Source organism: Fulmarus glacialis, unplaced genomic scaffold, assembly GCF_000690835.1.
Source record: "Fulmarus glacialis isolate BGI_N327 unplaced genomic scaffold, ASM69083v1 scaffold27008, whole genome shotgun sequence".
Taxonomy (NCBI): domain Eukaryota; kingdom Metazoa; phylum Chordata; class Aves; order Procellariiformes; family Procellariidae; genus Fulmarus; species Fulmarus glacialis.
The window spans coordinates 14,984-35,663 of NW_009228081.1; the positions used below are offsets into that span (position 1 = coordinate 14,984).

At 37.6% G+C, this 20,680-nt stretch overlaps 1 protein-coding gene across 1 annotated transcript in view; it reads right to left on the bottom strand.

Annotated features, from left to right (window-relative positions):
* The window catches only part of LOC104080849 (STE20/SPS1-related proline-alanine-rich protein kinase), a gene marked incomplete at both ends in the record, with an annotated part of 32,880 nt that extends 12,491 nt beyond the window's left edge, over positions 1-20,389 (bottom strand). Inside the window, 6 exons of the mRNA XM_009583376.1 lie at positions 11,032-11,097; positions 11,204-11,252; positions 14,617-14,750; positions 15,042-15,143; positions 15,242-15,351; positions 20,334-20,389. Of these exons, the coding sequence (XP_009581671.1) occupies positions 11,032-11,097; positions 11,204-11,252; positions 14,617-14,750; positions 15,042-15,143; positions 15,242-15,351; positions 20,334-20,389 (517 nt within the window). The remainder of the gene's footprint in view (positions 1-11,031; positions 11,098-11,203; positions 11,253-14,616; positions 14,751-15,041; positions 15,144-15,241; positions 15,352-20,333) is intronic.
* Between the last annotated feature and the right edge of the window lie 291 nt (positions 20,390-20,680).

The following is a 20,680-nucleotide window of genomic DNA, read 5'->3' on the forward strand; positions in this document are numbered from 1 at the left end:
GTTATTTAAACACCTCATCTTTTTCATTTTCTGCAGTCTGTCCTAGTAAGAGCCCAGATTTGACTTTCAAGAAGAAAAGAGAAAGACCAGTTAACTGATGCTGTATGTCTTCACCTTTCCCTAAGACTGTGGTAATGGTTCTTATAGAAGACAGGACTCCCCCGTTACACAGAGCCCCAAAGTTCTTATAGAACAGATATGCTGAATTACCCTTTGAAGTGCAAATATTACTTGGTAATTGGTAAGGAAAGGTTTTTTGCCTCCCCAACCACCACCACCCCTTTTTTTTTTCTTTTTTTTTCTTTTTTTTTTCTTTTTTTTTCTTTTTTTTTCTTTTCAATCAAGTCCCAAGAGCTTCACTTCTCATACAACTTCATGAGAAGTATTTACGATGCCAGTTATCATGCCAGTTCCATGCCAGTTATTTTATAGGAAGATCGATGATGAGAAATAGGACGTTACTGAACACAGTTTTAGTTTTACCACATTTTCCGCTGCATATTTTTCTCTCAAAAAACCCCCAGACCAGTTCCTTCCATACACATCTTAAGCCTATAGAGCAATCAGATTTTATAATTTTTACCTTCAGCCCTCTTGCAAACCTTTCCTGAATGTCTCCTAAGATACGAAAGTAAATTTCAATCCCCATACCTATGCATTTATTTGCATTCCAATGCAACGAAGGAAATCAGCATATCATCACATTTATCCAATCATGGCACAAGCCTTTTGCTTAAAAAAGTTACACGTTTAATCACAGCTTAGCACTTGAGGTAAAAGGCAGACCATGGAGAAATCACTTTCTACAATGTATTTTCATGCAAAAGAACATTGGTCTTGTTGCATAAGAACACCTACACTGTGATCACATTTTTTGGGGAAAAAAAAAAAATTAAAAAAAATCTGAGGTCCAAGACAGAGTATGAATTCCCACATGTACACATCACCCTTTGTTCTAGAGTTGAGGCACTTCCTCAAGGGAAGGCTAGTCCCCATCCAATCCAGTCTCACAGGTCATGTGAACATCCTAATCCCTTCACTGCTGGCTATTCTTAAATTCCCCTGAGTTCATTATAATGCGAAGTCTCATTTTTATTCTGATGCAAGCCACAAAAATTCTGCAAACCTGAATGTGCTTTATGCAATTGGGAGCCTTGTTTTTTCTCACCGTGACTCATGCAGACTACCATTATTAATGGGATGTACCACTACCTTTCCAAAATAACACGCTGGCATTTCTGCTTTGTAGGGCTCAAAATGCGTTAAGATATCAAGTTGGTGTTAGTGTCCCCTCCTCTTAAGCCACTCTGCATACTGCAAACACAATGTGAAAAAGCCTTCCTCTTAGTCTTTCTTTGTTTTTCTCCTACTTGGAAAAGAAGTTAGACAGAACTTTAAGTGTTTCATATTCATAAGCAGGAACAGGGGGGGCTGGTTTTTGGGGTTTTTTTTGTTTGGTTGGAGTTTTGTTTTTGTTTTTTAAAGCGCAGGCAGGCCTAAGACACTGCTTTGACAGCAAGAATTTAATATGGCACAGAAACTAATTCTGGGATAGCTGCAACTGGCCTTTCAGGACCAGACAGTAATCTTAAACTCTCATCTCAGAATAAAAATTGAGATGTGCAAGCCATCACTCAGGACGACATAAGCCCCTTCCCTTTGCAAAAATTGTGGAGGTTTACTGCATTACACCTTTCTTGGTATGAAGAGATCCAAGTCCTCTACTTCACTGCCCACAACCACGTGCCACAGAAACTTTCCTGGGGGAAAGAATTCATGTATGCGGAAAAGGATAGGTAAGGCTAGTCCTAAACTCTGAAAATTTGCAGAAGTTATGATTCATACTCTGCACCAAATTAATTGTTTTGCATCGCTTCTCTACATTGCACAGCCATGCTTGGGTTTTGTCCAAATTGCTGACTGAAAGGACACAGATGATTTAAAGCTTTGCAGTTCCTGAAAAATGTCTTTAGACATTTCTGGTATGTATATTCCCTCTGTGAAACAACAGAAATTTTTGACTGAAGAAGATAGAGAAGCTGCTAGGAAGCAAACATGTTATTCAGTGTACACATCTCCTATGCCCTAAAGTCTCAGTCTGAAGGGTTTGAATTTCAGTATTCCAAGGTGACCTTACTGTGGGAGGAGATGAGGTGTCGTTAGCACTTCAGGTGGTATGTCCTGAGTCAGTAAAAGCAAGAGCAGAGAATAGTCTTGCATATATATCTGTTATCTCACTAGAAAGACACAGGAACATCAAATCCTTCAATTCCAAGTCAATTCCAACTGAATTCTTCAATTCTAAGTCAAATGCAAATGGTGTCTGCAAAACATGGCAACACTGAGAGAAACTGTTATCCCATTTGAAATCTTGCATTAGAGTAATGGCCAAAAATATTTCATTTACTTTGGGGTCAAGCTTTCATAAATCATGTTTTGATCTCATAATCATTTTCTTCAAAAACTTAAACTGCACCTCTGTTAGAATTAAAATATATATTCACAGCTATCCAGCACACCCTTCCAAAGCAGCTATTTATTGTTTGCTCTGAAGTGTGCAATGTCATGTGTACAGAACATTTATAATTACCTTCAAAGAAATAAGTCAATATGGAAAATTTGAGTCACTGATGCAAACCTGCAAATACTTGTTTTTTCCTTAATGCAGCACAAAACCTGAAAAGGCACCTAAGTCATTTAAGAATTGGAAATACAAGAATCTTCACCATTTTTGTGTAAATTACCGCTTCTACTCACTATTGGAAACAATTACACTGGCAACTTAAAGTGAAGAAATCTAAGAACATTACATTTTCTTTCATGAGAGAGTACTGCATAAAGGACATTGATAATTCTGCATTGAATAGGACTTCTTCAGCACTCTCTACCGGTTCTTGAAGAGCACCCTTTTTTAGGGGATAACACAGCACAAGTCAACAAAGACTAGAAATCTGTTAAAAAAACCCAAAAGACCATTTGCTTTAAATATTTATGATGCTGGTTTGGTTTATAGCCAAACACAAACAGTATCATGCTCACATGATGATGAGTGTGACACCTGAGGGCAGGGCCATCAATTGAGAAGACTGCCATGAAATCTTACCTAGACTCACATTTTAGAAATGGAATACAGTGGAGCCATCAGTGAGAGGAAAACAAAGCCATTAAAAGCTGAAGGGAGAGGGGAGGAGGGAGCAAATTCCTACATCTCTAGTGGAAATGCTGAAAAATGGGTACAGACGCTCAGTGTACAGATGGGTACAGACGCTCCCCACCCACTCTAGGGGATTCCCTCTTCAAAACTCTCCTCCTTTCGCTCTTTCACCGAGTCTTCTTTTGCTGGCATAATGCTGCTCAGAGACAACAAAATGTAGTGGCTCAAACTAGAGACACTATTTTGTCACATAAACATCTTGTAAACAAGTGCAGGTAATTCCCTGCACTCCTAATTCTGCTTTCCAAAACCATGAGGTTCTATATAAATACTGTAACTTATTATCTCTGCTCCAAAATTTGAACCTGATTTTGAGAAATTGCAGTGTTTTGCAGAAATCCCAGTAACGTGGCACGTGTCCAAGTTTAGTAATTCAGTATGATTTTTGGTTTTCAGACATTATTTCTCCATTTATTAGTTCCACTACATAAATTTCATTACTGAATGTTATTAACTGCAAATAATTCTTTAATTCACATTTTAACAATAGTCTTTTCAGGCATGAATGTGTACCTGTGTTGAAGAGGATCTTTTCAATTAATTGTGCAGAGGAGTTGCATTGTTTCTCAAAAGTAACACTTAGCCTCAAAAACAAGGAATCCCGAACGGGCTATCAGGCATGACCTGATATCTAATTCGTACATGCAGAGAGAGGTTCTTCTACATCCTCTTTCTTTTCCCTGCCTGGCCCCTTCCCCCCCGCCAATCAAATTAAGATGCTAAGGCCAAGAAGGTACCTGCAGAAATCAAAGGAAGCCAATCAAAAATACACCAAAATGGCAAAGTAACTTGATACTCTGAAAGATGAAGAAGATAGATAAAAATGCAGCTCTTTAGAGCTTCTGGTTATCTTTCCTGGCTGCTCAGATGAATGGGCATCACGATGGTGAATCACTACTAAAAGACTTTCTATTAGAGGGATCACTGGATCCTCCTTTTATAATCAGCTTTTTCCAGTTCCACCATCCTTTTCTATCATCCAAGCTGTTTACTTGCTTAAAATGACCAGAGGGGAAAAGAAAGAAGACAAATAGAGTCTCATGTAGAGCCTTCATTACTCAGTAGTAGAAGACTCATTATAAGGTGGGTTTCACTGCCAGCAATACGGTCACGTTAAAGAATATTTAGGAAAAAAGTCTACTACTGTAGAATTCAAACAAGAATTTACTATGATTTTCACTTACTTTCAATCTCAAAGGCTTGAAAATACCATTTCAAGGTAAAATTCTGATTTCTTCCCTTTTCTATTTTCTACAAGGTTTCCATTTATTTATGCATACAAGAGAAATGACTGTAATATACATTCTGCATTCCACACAGATTTTAAAGAGACCTAAGCTTATTCAAGACATTTTAAAAAAAAATCAAGGCAATCAAAATGAAAATTTGAGTGCAGTTCTGCAAAAAGTTACAAATGAACATGAAAATAACGAACATAAATCTACAATTTTTATAAAACCCAGTTTTATAAAACCTCAGTGTTTATATTTTAGTTAGATATCAAGAAGCAGCATGCATTCAACCAGGCTATAGCATTTAAAATCACAGACCTAGAGCCGCTCCAAACTGAACAATGCTCTCCCCAGCCTGCGTGACACTACAGTTCAGGAAGGACTGAACGCTGCTCGCTGCACTGTGCGTTAGATGCGGCTGCCCTCTGCTGTCTATGACTCCCACACAGGACAGCTGGGATGCACACATCTTTATCATCCAGTTGACATTTTTCCCCTTTCACTTCATGTATGTAACTTCATGTTTACCTGCAGATGCAAAGTTTGAATAATCTTCTCATGGAGCTGCTTTTCAGTGCTAAACAGAAACCGGACTCTGCATATGAACTATTACTATTCCAGTCCATTCTTCTGCTCTGCTAGCCTTAAACTACCTGTTCTGATTAAAACCTTGAAGTTTTCAGCTCCAGCCATAATTTTAACTTCTTGAGCCAAGAGCACTTTTCAGCTAAATTAAGTCCCCCGTAATACCACTGGGTAGCACAATCCCAAGGATGTCCTGCTTCACCAGTATTTCCCTTGCAATTCTCCCCAGGAACTTCAAGTATATCACCAGTATCAAGCACAAATGCAGAGGGCGGGGGGAGGGCGAGCATCAAAACAAATGGCATGCAATTCTTTTGTGTTGTACTTCTAAAAGCTTTACAAAGTCTAAGCAGGAAAACATATTTACTTTTCACTTTCTTCAGAGTGTTGGGCCTGGGCTCCTTTTTTAGAACTAGGAAGGCTAAAGATTTAACTTCTCCATACAAAAGCAAAAATTCTCACACAGCTATTCCATTAGTCTTTCAGCAAATGGCAACAGATGGCAACGCTGCTCCTAAGCCACCTTGCATTTACAGAATCCTCTTTGTAATTCATCTCCCCACATGACCTTCCTGACAAAATTCCCAAAAATGTACAAAATCACAAGTAACACACACTTCCACATCCTCCAAAACTCCTCATTACTTTTATGAACAAAGACAGGCAGAAAGGCTTCTACCACCTTGCTCAACAGAGCACAGTGGGAAACCTCGTGACACTAAGGTGACCCTAGCAAGCCAGCTGTGGCTGCCTGCATTGGCAAAATACTGATTTGGCCTATAGACTGGGAACAGATTTAATAACAACTAATTCCATTGAGTCACTTTCCACTTAGGACACCACTTCAAATCCAAGAGAGGCAATCTGATTTTGGATGTCACGCGAGGCTTCATTTCTCAGAAGGCAAACAGGTAAAACCAGCACCTTCCTGCACATTCTCAGCAAGAGACAGAAAACCAAATCATTAAAAAACAGGACAATAAAATAGGATTATCTTCTGGTTAGTTACAAGACTTACTTCCTGATCAAAGAATCCACCATCAGCATTATGCACACCTTCCTTTATCCTGTCTTGATTCTTTAACCAGGACTCCTTCAATAGCACCTTTAAGAATACACTACACTTGCATTTCACAGTAATGAACCCCTCCTCCAGTACTGAACATTTAACAGCTTAGATAAATGCCAAATATTTAAAGCTACTGGTCTAATCAGAAAAGTTCTCATTATACACCAACCTCACGTTAGTCCATGTTCCAGGCATTTCTGAACAAGTCAACAGGTCACAAACACAACACTAGCTAATGAGCAGATCAATGCTGTTACACAAGAGACGGTGACTCATTCACCACATGAATGAATTCTGAAGTTGAACCATGATAGCCCATGAATTGGAAAACACTATCCAATACAGGAGAGGGTTACTTTTTAATGATTAAGATGAATCACATGTGAGCTTTTAAACCCTGCCAAAACAAGTAATACAAGTTATTGTAGAGATGCTTATGGCCATCTGAAGTAGAAAAGACACTACTCCATAGCTTGTTTTAAAGCTCACCTATTCTGTACTAGATTAGCTCCATTTGAGAGGGCACAAAATCTAACTTCACAAACTCTATACAGATGGTAAAAGCACCCTATGAAAGAAAGGATGTACTGTATGAAGTTCCTTGTACCGTATGGCACAACTGCATTTAAGTACACCTGGCAGAAATGCTGACAGCAATCCTTTTCCTTTATCTTAAATGTTAAAACAAAGCTGATGCAACTGCATGTGTCTGCCCCTTACAACACCTTCCACTTCTACTAACCACTAATGCAGGCACTGCTTTCTGATTATGTGAATTTTTGTCAAATTTACACTTCATGGAAAAAGTGTTTCCATTAAATTTTACTTCCAACAACTTCTTGAAAATGAACAAAATACCCAACATGGTCCGAATGCCACTTTCTCCTATATTTTTTCTAGTAATATCCAACAATATAAAAACAGTTACACTATTTTTTTCATTTGTAGCAGTGTTCTGGGTAAACTGAACAATTAATCCTCTGCGATGGAGGGGCCTCCCCCACACAAAGTCTTGCCAAATACATACTTACAGTTCAGCTGCTGTTTTCCAGAAAAAGTGTTCTAGTATAGCACATGTCCCTTCTCTTTACACATCAGCATTAATAAAATAAGCATTTCTTAAAGTGTAAAGAATCATAGCAATGAATATACATTTTTATTAACAATCTGAACTCAAACTAATGTTGTTCTCTGCTTTTCAAAAGGTCTGGAGTCCAGCTGTACTAACACCCATCATTGGCAAGGTGTATCTATCAGATTAAATCCATTACTGAAACAAGGAAATGTTGCAGATGTATGTCTTGCCGAGGTGCAATCATCCTGTTAGAGCTGTCCAAGAAATCTGGGATCTAATGATATTTTCCTCATTAAATGCAGGGGAATGTAATTTCTTCTATAAGTTAACATAATCATTTCCCTAAATTAGCTGCACTGCAGAGCTAGAATTCCAACCCATCAGTAAGGGTATTTCTACTGAAGTTTTAATAAAAACTGGTATCACTCACACTAATCATCTCTTTATGCTGTCACAGGTTTTTCCCAGTAACTTACAACTCTAAGCTCTAAAGAGCTTCTATTAATAACAGCGCAGAGCAATACCACCTTCCCCAAAATAGAATTCAAGCCCAATTATTACTCAGATTTTTTTTTTTTTTTTTTTTTACTAGTAGCACTTCAGACAGCAATAAAATGAAATGCAGATACATGTTTTTCCCTGTTCACTTTGTAAAAGTGGCAGTCATGCAGGAGATTTTCTAATTAAAGAAACAGGATTATAAAACCACAAAATTGACCCAGGGCCTTTGGGCATACAGAGTACTGACAGTTCTAATTAATTTTTTAGTGTGACAAGATTTCACTGACTGTGGAATCCTGGAAGCTGTTTCAAATTTGCTCTATTCCAATACAGCAATTCTAATCACAAGTGAAACAACTTTGCATTCAGTTCAAAATTAAAACTACTTCAACACGTGTTAATAAACAGTGTATCTAAACTCTTGTTAAACTGTTGTATAACAGGGGTGTACACAGCCCTGATCCAAGCAGGACAGGGCAGGCTGCTCTACCATCACACCACCTAACAAGGCAGAGGCTGCAATCAGGGCTCCCACATTTCTATCAAAAGTGTGGCCTCAGAGCATGTCGCCACTTACCAGACCACACTGAGCTCAGACCATTCACCACAGTCTTTTCTCCAGTTCTTCTTGACAACAGCAATGGTCTCACAAGCAAGCAGTCACATTAATGAAACCCAGAATTGCCAGTAAGAAGTTGCATGGTGTGACACTCATTTCTGTGGATCAGTACCGGTATATACTTAAGCAGGTTTTGCACAGGAAGAGGCAAGACATGTTCATCCTCTATTGAGGCAAGTCAACTCCAGAAGTGTTTCACTGTTACCCTTAATTACTAGGATAGGGCCAGGAAGAAGGGCATCATTTCAAAATTCGCAGAATTAAAAGCAAATAAAGAAACACTGGGACACGGAATATGTGCACAAACATACAGTTTACAACTCTGATGTTAAACAGGATTTTAAACACACAATGAAGGTAGTGTTTAATTATCAAATTGGGTTTTAAAACACGACATATCTTTACAGCATCAAGTGTTTTCCTCACATATAAAAGACCACGTGTACCTGCTTTCAGGATTTCACAAACAGACCTGAACTCATATTTAGTCAAAACAGTTGCTAAGTATAAGCTGTAAAGGCAGAAGTAAAACATGAGAACACTATGTCAAGAAAAAAGAATTTAAAGTTAAAACTAAACTGAGGCTAGAGTTCTGGGCAATAAGGCAAAGTAATTATACATGTGGTAAATGCAAGAAGAATTAAATTACTGCAGGGCAGATCTGACATCTGTGCTAGCAGCGGTGCTACAGATCATTAGTTATAGGCATTTCACACCAAGTGCTACAGAAGATAATTTAAGCAGTGATGACACCAGCTCCTTCCCATCTCTAGCCCTAGTGATGTTCTTTTTTGCATTACGGGGGTTACTTCTTCCAAGAGTGACCTCTTAGGCATTTTACATGTTAATGTTTGAGCAACTAAACTCTACTTACACAAGCTTTTTTAAATAAAAACCCACAGTTTTAATATTAAAATACATTTATATTTTATGGTATCTTAAAACAGTAGCTACATGCAAAGTTGTAACAAGTGAATTAAATTTTAAATCCCTGATGAATTTTAATGTTGTGTCCTTTTAAAACATAAATAATTTAGCATTTTCACTAGCTAAAACCTAAATATTTTTTCCATTTATGCTGTAATTAAAAGACCTATTAATTTGTCCCTAGCACTGTACAGCTTTGATTTCTTAAGAATCACTCCTCTTCCAAATTAGAAAGAGGAGTCCAAAAAGTCATTCACAAAACTATTTCTGGTGGTGTATGGGAGGCTACCCTGCATTCATTTTGCAATTCCAGATTCTAAGTTATTTAAAGAAATAAGGTATACGTACATACATGTATGAGTTAACATGCAGTCTCTAAAGTTGACCTGAGGACACAGCCGGGAGATGAATCTCACGAGGCACAGGCTCTATCAGAAACCTAGCTGGTACTAGAACATGTTTAAATTACTCCTGTATGGCCCAAGATGTAAAATGAAAAACAAACAACTATGATTATTCCCCCAGTTAGGTAATTTTTGATGTGGGCATTGCTGCCACCACATGGCCAAACAGCTGAACTATGCCTACCCTTCCTCTGCACCTTGCAGATGCTAACCTGCTCAGCACACTTTCCCTTCTACAAGCCCTCTCATTCCAGCTTTCTACTCCAGCCTCTCACAAAGCCCCATCATTGCTACTGCTTTCCCAAATTACTTCCACCTAAAACAAGATTAGAAGGAACTCAAAGCATTCAGATCTTGCTGACTGTCTCTTCCAAGTATATGCCACCAGCTGTAGGAACAATTTGGTGTTGCAGAATTATGCCAAACCGATATTCACAAAGACAACAGAATATCTTACCAGTGCCAGTCCAGGTAACTGAAGCCTAAGTGATGTGCCAACAAAGGCTGAAACAGTTCCTTTCCTGAAGTGCCCTCCTCGAAACATCCTCTCAGAAAGCCTGCTTTTAGAAAGCTGGACTCAGAACACTGCCCTGTCACTGTCAAAGGCTCAGCAATCTCCGAGCAGGTTCCTCATACTGAAGAGATATGGTGAGTTAAGTCACCACAGAAAGGGAGTTCCATAATTTCTCATACGCAACAAGCAGGAGTCTACATTCATTCCTGTTTATTAGCTCTTAAATGTATATTGCTTCATACTTAAGTTTTAAAATACTTACCTGTTAAGAATTTTTTTTTTTTTTTTAGTTCTGCTGCACGTGACCTAGTAAGCTCATTTACACAAGTGTCAAAGGCACCACAGAAATATTAGCATATGCCATAGCTGTGGGTTTAACTCCATCACCTGCGGGATAAGGCTCCACTGGTCTGAATAACTCAGCAGCACTCTTTCAGAGTTTGGACCGGACTTCCACATATTTGGGCGTCACATTTGAAATAATCCAAAGAATCAGGTAGTCCTCAATAAATACCATTTCTAGTATCTTCACCCTTTCTCTAGGTGATGAATGAAGATATGAATTCTGCAGTTTATCGACCTATATGCTCACAGATCACTTTTTATTTGCACAACCATTTCACCTGTAGCTTTCTAAAAGGGAGTGGGAAAAAATCGTACCATGTATGATGACAAATACCATATATCATTTTGGTAAGGCCAGAAAGGAAGTCAAAATGCCCCAGGACTTCCTGGAGAAAGCTAGGCTGCAGAAGACATTCATTCAACAGTCACTATCTTTGAAGGACTGCATAAAAGAATGGCTCAGTCAGTCAACTAATATGTAAGGCAACTGAACAGTCCCTGCTTTCTTGTGCATACCAGTCAAGAAAAAGATGTGAATACACTCACCTTTTTTGCTCTTTGTGCTATATTAGGCGTTCTAGTGAGAAGCTTTTCAATCAGGTATTCTCTATTCTGCAAAACCAACATTTGGTAAGTTAAAAATCAATACAAGGAAAGAAGAAATTTCATGTAGATTTTAAGGCAGAGCAAAATTTACTCGTAGGGTTAAACGTTTTACCTTGGCTTTCTGGAAAAATTTGCATTTTAAAAGTTCTGCTGCTGTGGGCCTGAAAGATCAATAATAAATTAGAACAGAAAACAAAGACCCCTCTCAGTGAATACAGTACAAGACGTTAGTTAAATGGTACGTCTCTAAAACTTTTGAATTAGTACTGTATGAATGGGGAATGAATGATAATAGCTACTGAATTAATTCACACGTACTCACTTACCACACATGAAAAAATTAAGTCTTCCTATGGCAAAAATACAAAAAAAAAAAAAAAAAGGGGAAAAAAAAAAAATCAGTCTCTAAGCTGCCAATTTTCCCTCTTTTTCTTTCAACACAAATGCATTTTACCCTTAAAACAAACAAACAAAAAAAAGTCAGTATCATGTTCTTCCCCAAGGGACTCTATGAATGCAACTGAACTTTGCTCCACAGCAATAAAAGAGTAATTACATTTTCCGAACAGTAGTATCAATACCTGCTACTGGCATTCTTTTACTTCATTGATGTCAGCAGGTATTCAACAAGAAACCATACCACTAACATGATGCATAAACCAAAAAGAGAGTCATCAGGAGCATCTTCCAACCAAATGGACAAATAAAAAAAATCAAAGTAACAGTTGTAAGGTCAAAACCGAGACATTTCACTTTTACTTGCAGTTCTGTTCAAGCCTCTTTCTTCCCATCATCATCAAGTTTATATTTTTGACATTTTCAACAGATAATCACAATCTCACAGCTACCAAAGTGATTCCACCAGCAGGATTTGTCTCCCCTAGCTTTAGGGATCTAAAAAGCTACTTATCTAGCCAAAGCCAGACTCTGGTACTGAAGCAGACTCTGGATAGAAAGCAAAGCATCTCTATGGGCTCCTTTCCATTAGGAGCCCATACCACTATCAAGACTATTTTGACACAGCTAAATTTAGGGAAGCCAAAATCTCCAAGATTCATCATTTCTAAATGAACAGAAGCAACATCTGCTATAGTTTCCACTTAAATTAAAGCAAGAGATTGGATATAGCACAAACTAGATAAGACAGTGGAAAGCTTCAATTTGGAAAATTTCAGACTCAAAAAAAAAAACCCAAAATCTGAACTTATTTCTCTGAGGACACATCTGAAGATTAAGTGAAGAAAAGAGGAGTAGTAAGGAGTGCATATGTATATATCGTTTCACTCCTACTAGAAATAATGAAACAACTGCTGATATTAACAAAAAGCATCCAATTTAGACACAGACAGTAGTTCCATAGAGCACTTATTTTTCTTCCCCTCCAAAGCACCAAACTCTACAATAAAGGAGTTCTTAGTAGTGGTATTGTAAAGACCACCAGACTTAGCAGTAATTCACACATAAACCTTGGATGAGCAAAAAGGAAGGGAAACTTTTAAAAAAAAAAAAAAAAAAAATCAGTTTCTGTGATAAAGTTTTAAAGTTATATCTCAAATTAACTCTTAACTTCAAAACAAGTTTCAGTGATCCAGTACCACCACATCTCATAACAGGGATATGCACAGTTAAAAGCTAGAGTCTTAGTGAAGTTTTATCTAAACAAGTGTTCTCCATTCCTCTACCATTAATTATGCCAGACACTTCTGAACTGGTCTGGACATGCTTTCTGGGCCCGTTTTCCACACAGGCCGCGGCAGTGAATTGCAGCTGAGGACTGTAAGCAGCATCCTTGGCACTGGGGAGAGAGAGAAACACCCACACACAGATCCCCAAAAGAAAAACATCATGGTCTGAGACAACAGTGCAATGCCAGTCCTAGAATTTGCCACAAAGAGAAGGCACTTCTCCCATAATTGACACGACAGCTATGGCGGTACCTCTGTGCAAAATTAAATCCTGGCTTGGGAGAAACATTAAAAAAAAATAGCGATGACCCCACAATATAAGGACACTCGCTCCTCAGTGGGAGTAACTGGCACACAGATCTAATCACCTATCTGCTAGTCTAATTGTTCAATTCAAGGCAATTCTGAGTATGAAGATATTGCACGTGTTTAAGTATCCAGTGTAATAAATTAGTGTAATTAGTTTAAACACTAATGTTTCAATACTGATGCCATAACAACAGATCAGGTAACTCAGTACTATGTATTCAAGGAGAGAAGAAAAACCATTTTAATTATTTACTTCTCATGTTTTCATACCAATTTAATCTTGCCCTGAAAATTGCTGGACACTTGAAACGAAAAGAAGGCTTGATTATCCAGAACACATTTCATTCTTATCTGTAAGTGGCCAAACTGCAGAGCTAAGCTTAAAGCATCAGGAATTGCTACTACGACCACCAATTGTAAGGAGTTTGGGAATATCTGAAAACAGTACACAAATGATCCTTCAGTGAAAAAAGAATTTGAAGGATTTCAAAAATAAAGATGTTGCCACATAATCTTTTTTCTTAATTATACTCGTTCTCTAGTATTGCTGCCCTCACCTTTTCGACTTGACTCCCTACAACAATATCCTGGACTTAAGCTAGTGTAACGTCAGTGAAGTACACACCATAAAAGACCCACCCAGTACTCAATCAGGATTGCGCTGTCAGAACAATCTTTTTTCCCAGAAATACCAGCTCTGAGACTCTTCAAAAAAGTGACATATTAAATACCCTTAGGAAATAACGTTAATTAGAATGTGCCTCCTCCAATTCTTGAGCAAAAGAAACCTACAAAAATGGGTCTGCATAAAAATGAATAAAGGATAAATAAATTAATCATTCTGGGAACTTGGGACTTCAGCAACGGTTTTGGAATAGATGTTTAGTATTTTCATCATCTTGGCTATCCCATTCACAAAACACAGCAAGAAAGAACAGATCACAAAGATACTATGACATGCAATTACCTACATAAACATGAGGAAAACTCTAAACAAGCTTGGAGCCCCTAACTTTACTGTAAAAAATAAGTACCTCTTAATAATTTTCTCTGGAAATGTCCAAGTTAAAGACAATACTAAGTTTATGTCACAAAATGAGAAAAAAAATCAACATCAAATTATCTATTTATCTTTAATTTACTTTAAAGGCCAAGACACGGGTATGTTTGATTACCAACAGTTCTGTCAGATCCATCTGAACAGTCTTGTTAGACTTATGCACAATATCAAGATTTTTATCTTGCCTCAGATGAGAAATTAAGATGTAGAGCAAGGACTTTTGTTTGATCAGATTTGATTGATCAGATCAACAGTGTATTTAAATATAAATAAATTAGGTTAACAACCCAGAAGAAGAAAACTTAAGCGACCATTAAAAGGCAATTTCTTCTCCCCAGATGAAGATGACTGAAGACTGCCACTTAAAAAATTCAAATCAAGCACTTACAGATGATGTTTAAACACTGGAACTTTAAGTAGTCTGTATATTTAAAAAAAATAATTCCACTGTACATGGCAATAATGACCTACCTTTTGGAAGGATCTTTTTGAAGGCATAATGAAATTAGTTTTCTAAAGGATTTGCCATACTTTTTCATCATCTCCTTGTCCTCTACACCTGTCTCTAAAGTGGGAGGGTCATTTTGAAGCGTCAGCATTAACACCTACAGTAAACCCAAAAGAGGTACTGTAAGTAAAATCAATTCAAAACACGTAGAAATTAAAAGATAATAAATATTCCACAGAATACATATATTTAGATATCTTGAGTTGCTATTGAAAATGAAGTAGTGCTAAAGCATGGTGGTGTTGGGTTAACGGTTGGACTTGATGATCTTAGAGGTCTTTTCCAACCTTAATGATTCTATGATTCTATGATTCTATCTAGCAGCATAATAATACAGCTAACAGCATTAAGTAATACAAAGTGTTAAATAATACAAAGTGATTGTTACTTTCATAGGAGGGTATTTGTGATAAGGTGCTGCTCCTGTTGCTAACTCAATGGCTGTTATCCCAAAACTCCACATATCAGCCTTGAAGTCGTAACCTCGCACCTGGAATAGAACCAGAAAGGAAAAACAAGGTGGTAATGTCTCAAGTTCCAAAAATTAAAGACTGAAAATGTTGGGGGTCTTTTTAACATTAGGAATACCTGCTCCATCACTTCAGGGGCCATCCAACATGGAGTACCAACAAATGTTTTCCTTACTTTGTTACGAGTAACATCACCTCCCGTTGCTAAAAATGCACTAACACCAAAATCTGGGAAGGAGAAAAGAAGTCGAAATCTGTTAAACTACCAATCACAAAGCAAAAGTTTTACACTTTAGAAATTAAGCCAATTCATAAAGGTCTACTTATAGAAACTCTCTACTGCATTCTTTTGTTTCATGACACATTGTTCTTGAAATGCTATGGAATAGATGGTATAGTTTTATCTGGGAGATCTGCACTAGGACACCCTCAAGTTTAACCTCCTAGCATGTGTCTTCCTGAGTATGATTACAAAGGGCTCTAGTACGTCCGTCACTTAAGGTTTTCAAATGTGCATTTTGAGCCAAAGTTTGAAAGGTTTGCATCTACTATTGTTCAGAGATAAGGTGCTACTTCTGTATAGCTACTGAATTTGAGTGCAATTTGAACAAGAGGGGATACTATATATAACTTAAATACTTACAGAGATTTGACAAATCAAAGATAATCAGCAAAGTGATCAACGATATACATTTAATAGTAGATCATGACATGAATAGTTTTTTCCAAATTCCAAAATAGCAAAAACCGTGTCACTACGTCAGTGACAGCTGTATGGGAGAAGTAGGGGATAAATGGAAGAAAGAAGAGCAGATTACCAATGTATGGAGAGATATTGCCACTTTGAATGGAGCTATATGAAGAGTATTTTAGACTGTGATACTTACAATCCAGTTATACTGAAATCAAGCAGTTTACTATAGACCTACTTCAATTTTTATCTTCCTATTGTTCTTTCCTATTGTTCCCTGATTTTAAGGTTAGGGGGAAAAAAAAAAATATCAGTAACTACAGAAAATGTAGTTTTATCATTACTTTCCACTAAACAACCATTAAGCATCACAGACTCAAATTCTGGACCTCTTCTACATCACGCAAACACACAGAAATACAGTAGACAAGTAAGAAGCAAGCTTCAAGCAATATTCTTTAATTTTCTCTGCAGCTTGCGTGATGAATAAACAAAATATTTTTTTCTCCAAAAGTTACAGAATAGACAGGTTTTGTTTGTATTTCTGAAAAAGCACGAACAACCTCAGAAACACCTGCTTCTTAGTTTTTAATGCCCTAAAAATCAATGCTGGTCTTAGTGACAGTTTTCTGAAGAGGAACTGTTGCATATAAGGAAAACTGAATAGGTAGAAATCATAAATAAATAAATAAATGCATAAATAAAGGAGAGATATGGAAAAAAAAAAAATGTCCTTTTAGTACCAAAGTTAAACAGTTTGTAATGGACAATTGTTTACAGGTCCTTTCAGGAACTGAGATACACAGCTAAAATGCTGACTTACTCTTTCCTCCCCTACTGCTGTTTTTCCCTATTAACATAACATTAATTTTGAAAAGGATAACAAACAACAAACATAAATGGGTGAGGGAGGACAATGAAAAAAAAAAAACAACCCATAACTAAGTAAAATCTCTTCTTGCATAAGCTTCAAAATGAAATATTGCAACACCTCACTGAGAAAGATGTGATGAGTATAAGTCAAGTGAACATTTCACTATACTACTAGGCAAACACTGTTGTATGTTTACAGAGAGAAAGAATGCTTTGATAGCTACTCAATAAAAACAAGACTTTAATTTCCTATCCCAGACAGCTTTCACAAATACAGGTTATTTAAGAAAAGACATGACCTACAGTGGCAAGCTTCCTATCACATAGGAGACAAAGAATTATTGAGAACAAGTTATATAAAGAGGAAAGGGAAATGTATCACAAGGAAAGAGCTGAACAATTCAACAGTGTTATGCACTAGAAGTCACAGCTAATACCAAAGAAAAAACAAATTTAATGAAGAGCCCTGATTTAACTGTATTAGTAAAGCATTTTGAAATTAAAGGAATAAGAGTTGCCCAAATAAGCATAGCCTACAAATCATTTATTCCCTAACATCTTTTTCACTTCAGCCAGGGCTGGGCATTTGGCCAAGCCTCAGCCAAGGCCAACATCCAGAGTTAGTGTTAGGCGTAGGGTTGGGAGAGAGACGAAGCCTATGGCTGCCAAGGGAGCTGGGCTGCAAGGAGCCCACTAAAGCAAGGCACAGGCTGCAAAAACATTTCGTACCTGACAGCTTTTTCAGCTCAGCCAGGGCTGGGGCTCTTGGCCAAAGCCTCAGCCAAAACCAAGCTCTAAGGTCAGGATCAGTCGTGGGAGAAAGACAAAGCCACTGCTTACATGGCAGCGGAGCTGCAAAGCAGCTGCTGCAGGAAGGCACAGGCTGCAAAACCATTTCTCCCCTAACTTTCTCTCCTTGAAGGTGACTGTAGACTTTAGCCTAAGGCTCAGCCAAGGCCGTGTATAGGGTTATGGTTAAGACTGGCAGAGAAATAAAGCATCAAGCTCCTGTGAGAACGGGGCTGGCCAAGGAAAGCTTGGGCTGCCAAAGAATTGTCCCTGATAAATCTTTCTCCTCCATCTGGCTTGAGTATCTGAGGCATAGGCTTTGCTTATTTTTAACCAGACCTTTTCCAAACATTTCTGTGGGTATGGATTACCACAGGAGTGAACACCCTGAGAACCACTGGTGCAATGGGTAAGTTCACATAGCCACCTATGCACAAAACTGAAGAGTAGGATCTTCTGCCTAGACTTCTCAAAACGCACATTCTTTTTCTGACAAGTTTTATTGAAACTGGCATTTCTTGTATGGACTAAACACATCATACAGCCCACACCTTCTACACTTCCACCAATCTCTGTGTATGATTGCTCTTTGCTACATGCGCCTTACCTCATGTCACATATCTGTTCCTTTACTGGTTTCTTTGATATTTTGACCTTTCCCAGGCAATTCAGGCTTAGAAGGCTGAAACTCTGATGAAGTACCAATCATCTTGTTTGCCCAAAGCACCAGATGTTACAATCCCAATAGTTTTAAGTAGAATGTTGGAGCTGAGGTACTGCAGTGACTATTTAACATTGTATTTGTGAATAAGCCGAAAGTTTCCTGCTCTGTACAGAGGAATTTTGTACTTTAAAAATAAGTCTCCCCAGTTTAAACAAAACTCCTCTTTCCCACCAAAGACTGAGCAGATTCTCTGTGCAGGATCTCTGAGGTCCATAATCGGAGGTGTCTGTAGAGCTATCCCAATTCTTTGAAGAATCTATGCTCTTCTATATCTGCACAAAGTCTTTTGTCAGAGAAACACTGGGTTGAGCTTCATTTGTGAGCCATAGCCCCTTAGAACCCAGAAATACTAATGGACAACTGTGTCTTCAAATATTACTCCGCGTTCATATTAGCAGTATGTGCTATGGATATATCTTTTCATTATAGAAGCTTGGGGTGCAGGAGAAGCAACATTATCAGGTATCTGATCTCCAAAGATTTTACTTGTCAAGGCAAAAACATGTAAAAAGGATGAATTTCAGCCTCTTTGACATTCAAAATTGGCTTTCAGTTCATGTGCAATGTTCAGCTGTCCCAAACAAAATAGCCCCACACCAACAAAGAAACAAGTTTGATGCTGCTGCACTTTTCACCTGAAGATCAGAAATAACCTGGTTCTGAAACAAGGCATCACAGAAAGACACATTCCACATATCTATCCAGCCACTGAACTTTCTCACTTCCACATGCACTGAATGCCCTAGCAGCACAATTAAAGCCTTACTCATGAAGATGCCTACAGCAAAAAGGAGGAAAAGGTCAAGAAACCAAGCCCCGGAGTTGAACTAGAAAGGGATAAATGAAGCTGTTGTTTGAAAGTTATCTGATTACCGGGAGAGTAGATTTGATTATGTGTGAAAGTAGTAATCTAAAGTCAACAGCTTTATTTCAGATGGCTCATAAGATTTTATCTTTCAACTTTTTAGTTATTATTATTATTTTTAATTAAGTTGGTTGTCTGGACATCTACTCCTTTGCAATATGAGAAGACCTAAAAAATACTTGAACCACACAGACCTAGAATCTCAGCAGTTGCCTAAAGTGATATACAAAGTGAAGACAACTATAGAGTATAATCAAGTGAATAAATAAATATTAAGTATCTCATTAAAATTCAAGTCTGTAAAATTGACTACCTACTTAAAAAGTCTTGACCTCAAAACAGAAGACTTAAAACTGCTCCAATTAGTAAATGGTTCACCTGCCAGCCAATCCTTTCCTGTCCAGTTTCGCAGACTTCAGAAACTGCTATATTAAAGCCCTCAAAATATACGTTTACACGGTACTTTGAAAGTATTGTTTGTATAAAAAAAAACTTTTGGCTATCGCCATTTTTATTACTGAGAGTTACTAAACACAAAGCTTTCATCGCTGGGTCACAAGCTGTATACAAACTGTGAAAGGCCTGGGAGTACGCTGGGACAGGTGGCAGGCATCACCACCTGCTCACTCTATTTTCCACATATCTGATACTAACTTGAGAGATGGGGTATGGGGTCTTGCTCAGTACTTAAGCTCTTCTGAAAACCAAATCATTTGATTCTTACGGACTACCACTCAAGAAGCATATAGATACATTCAAAGGATATTTAAGATGCTAAACTGTATCCAACCGATACCATTGCAAGACAAATGGTAGAAATGCCAAAAATAATTCTCAGTAAGATGTATCTCATGCATCTCAGTGACTAGTTAAGTTATAGCCAAGGTCCTCATGAAGGGCAGTACATACAGATTTTTGAATCCCCAAGAACTATTACAATTACTTGCAGAAATAAATGAAATAAACAGAAATACGAGTTGCTACTGTTTGCAAGCTGTTTAAGGCACATGGGTGATTCAAAAGGAAACATTAAGAGGACGATAAAAAGTTTCCTTATATATTTGATGGGACACAGAAAAATATTGAATAATTTCTAAAGCATGTATCATTAACCAAGAATCCTGAAATCTGAAACAGGGTAACTTGCAGCTACAGCACTCCAAAAGGAATAGTTAAAAGCCAACAGAAAAACTTGTATCTGTTGCCCCTAATCCAGCTGCAGTTACCCTTTTCTTTTATTTAGCCATTACTCTACCACCGCCAATTACCTGCTATTTGTACAGAGCCATCTTCACCCAGAAGAATGTTGCCAGCCTTCAAATCTCTAGAATGTACAAACAGAGGTTACTTTTATGTATGAAAGTACATATGTGCACATTTTAAGTAAATAAATACATAAATATTGCATACTAATTAGTTTCACAAGATAGCATTTTAAAATTTAAAAGACAGAAACAGGAACTGAAGTATGAAATGTAACTGATTTACAATAAAACAGAGTGCAGAACTCAAACTCTCACGCACTCCCTCTCTCGTATAAAAAGACCCAAATTCGGCTTTGGCATAAAATGAGCAGAATTCAGGGATAGATTTTGAGAACACAAATATTTAGGTC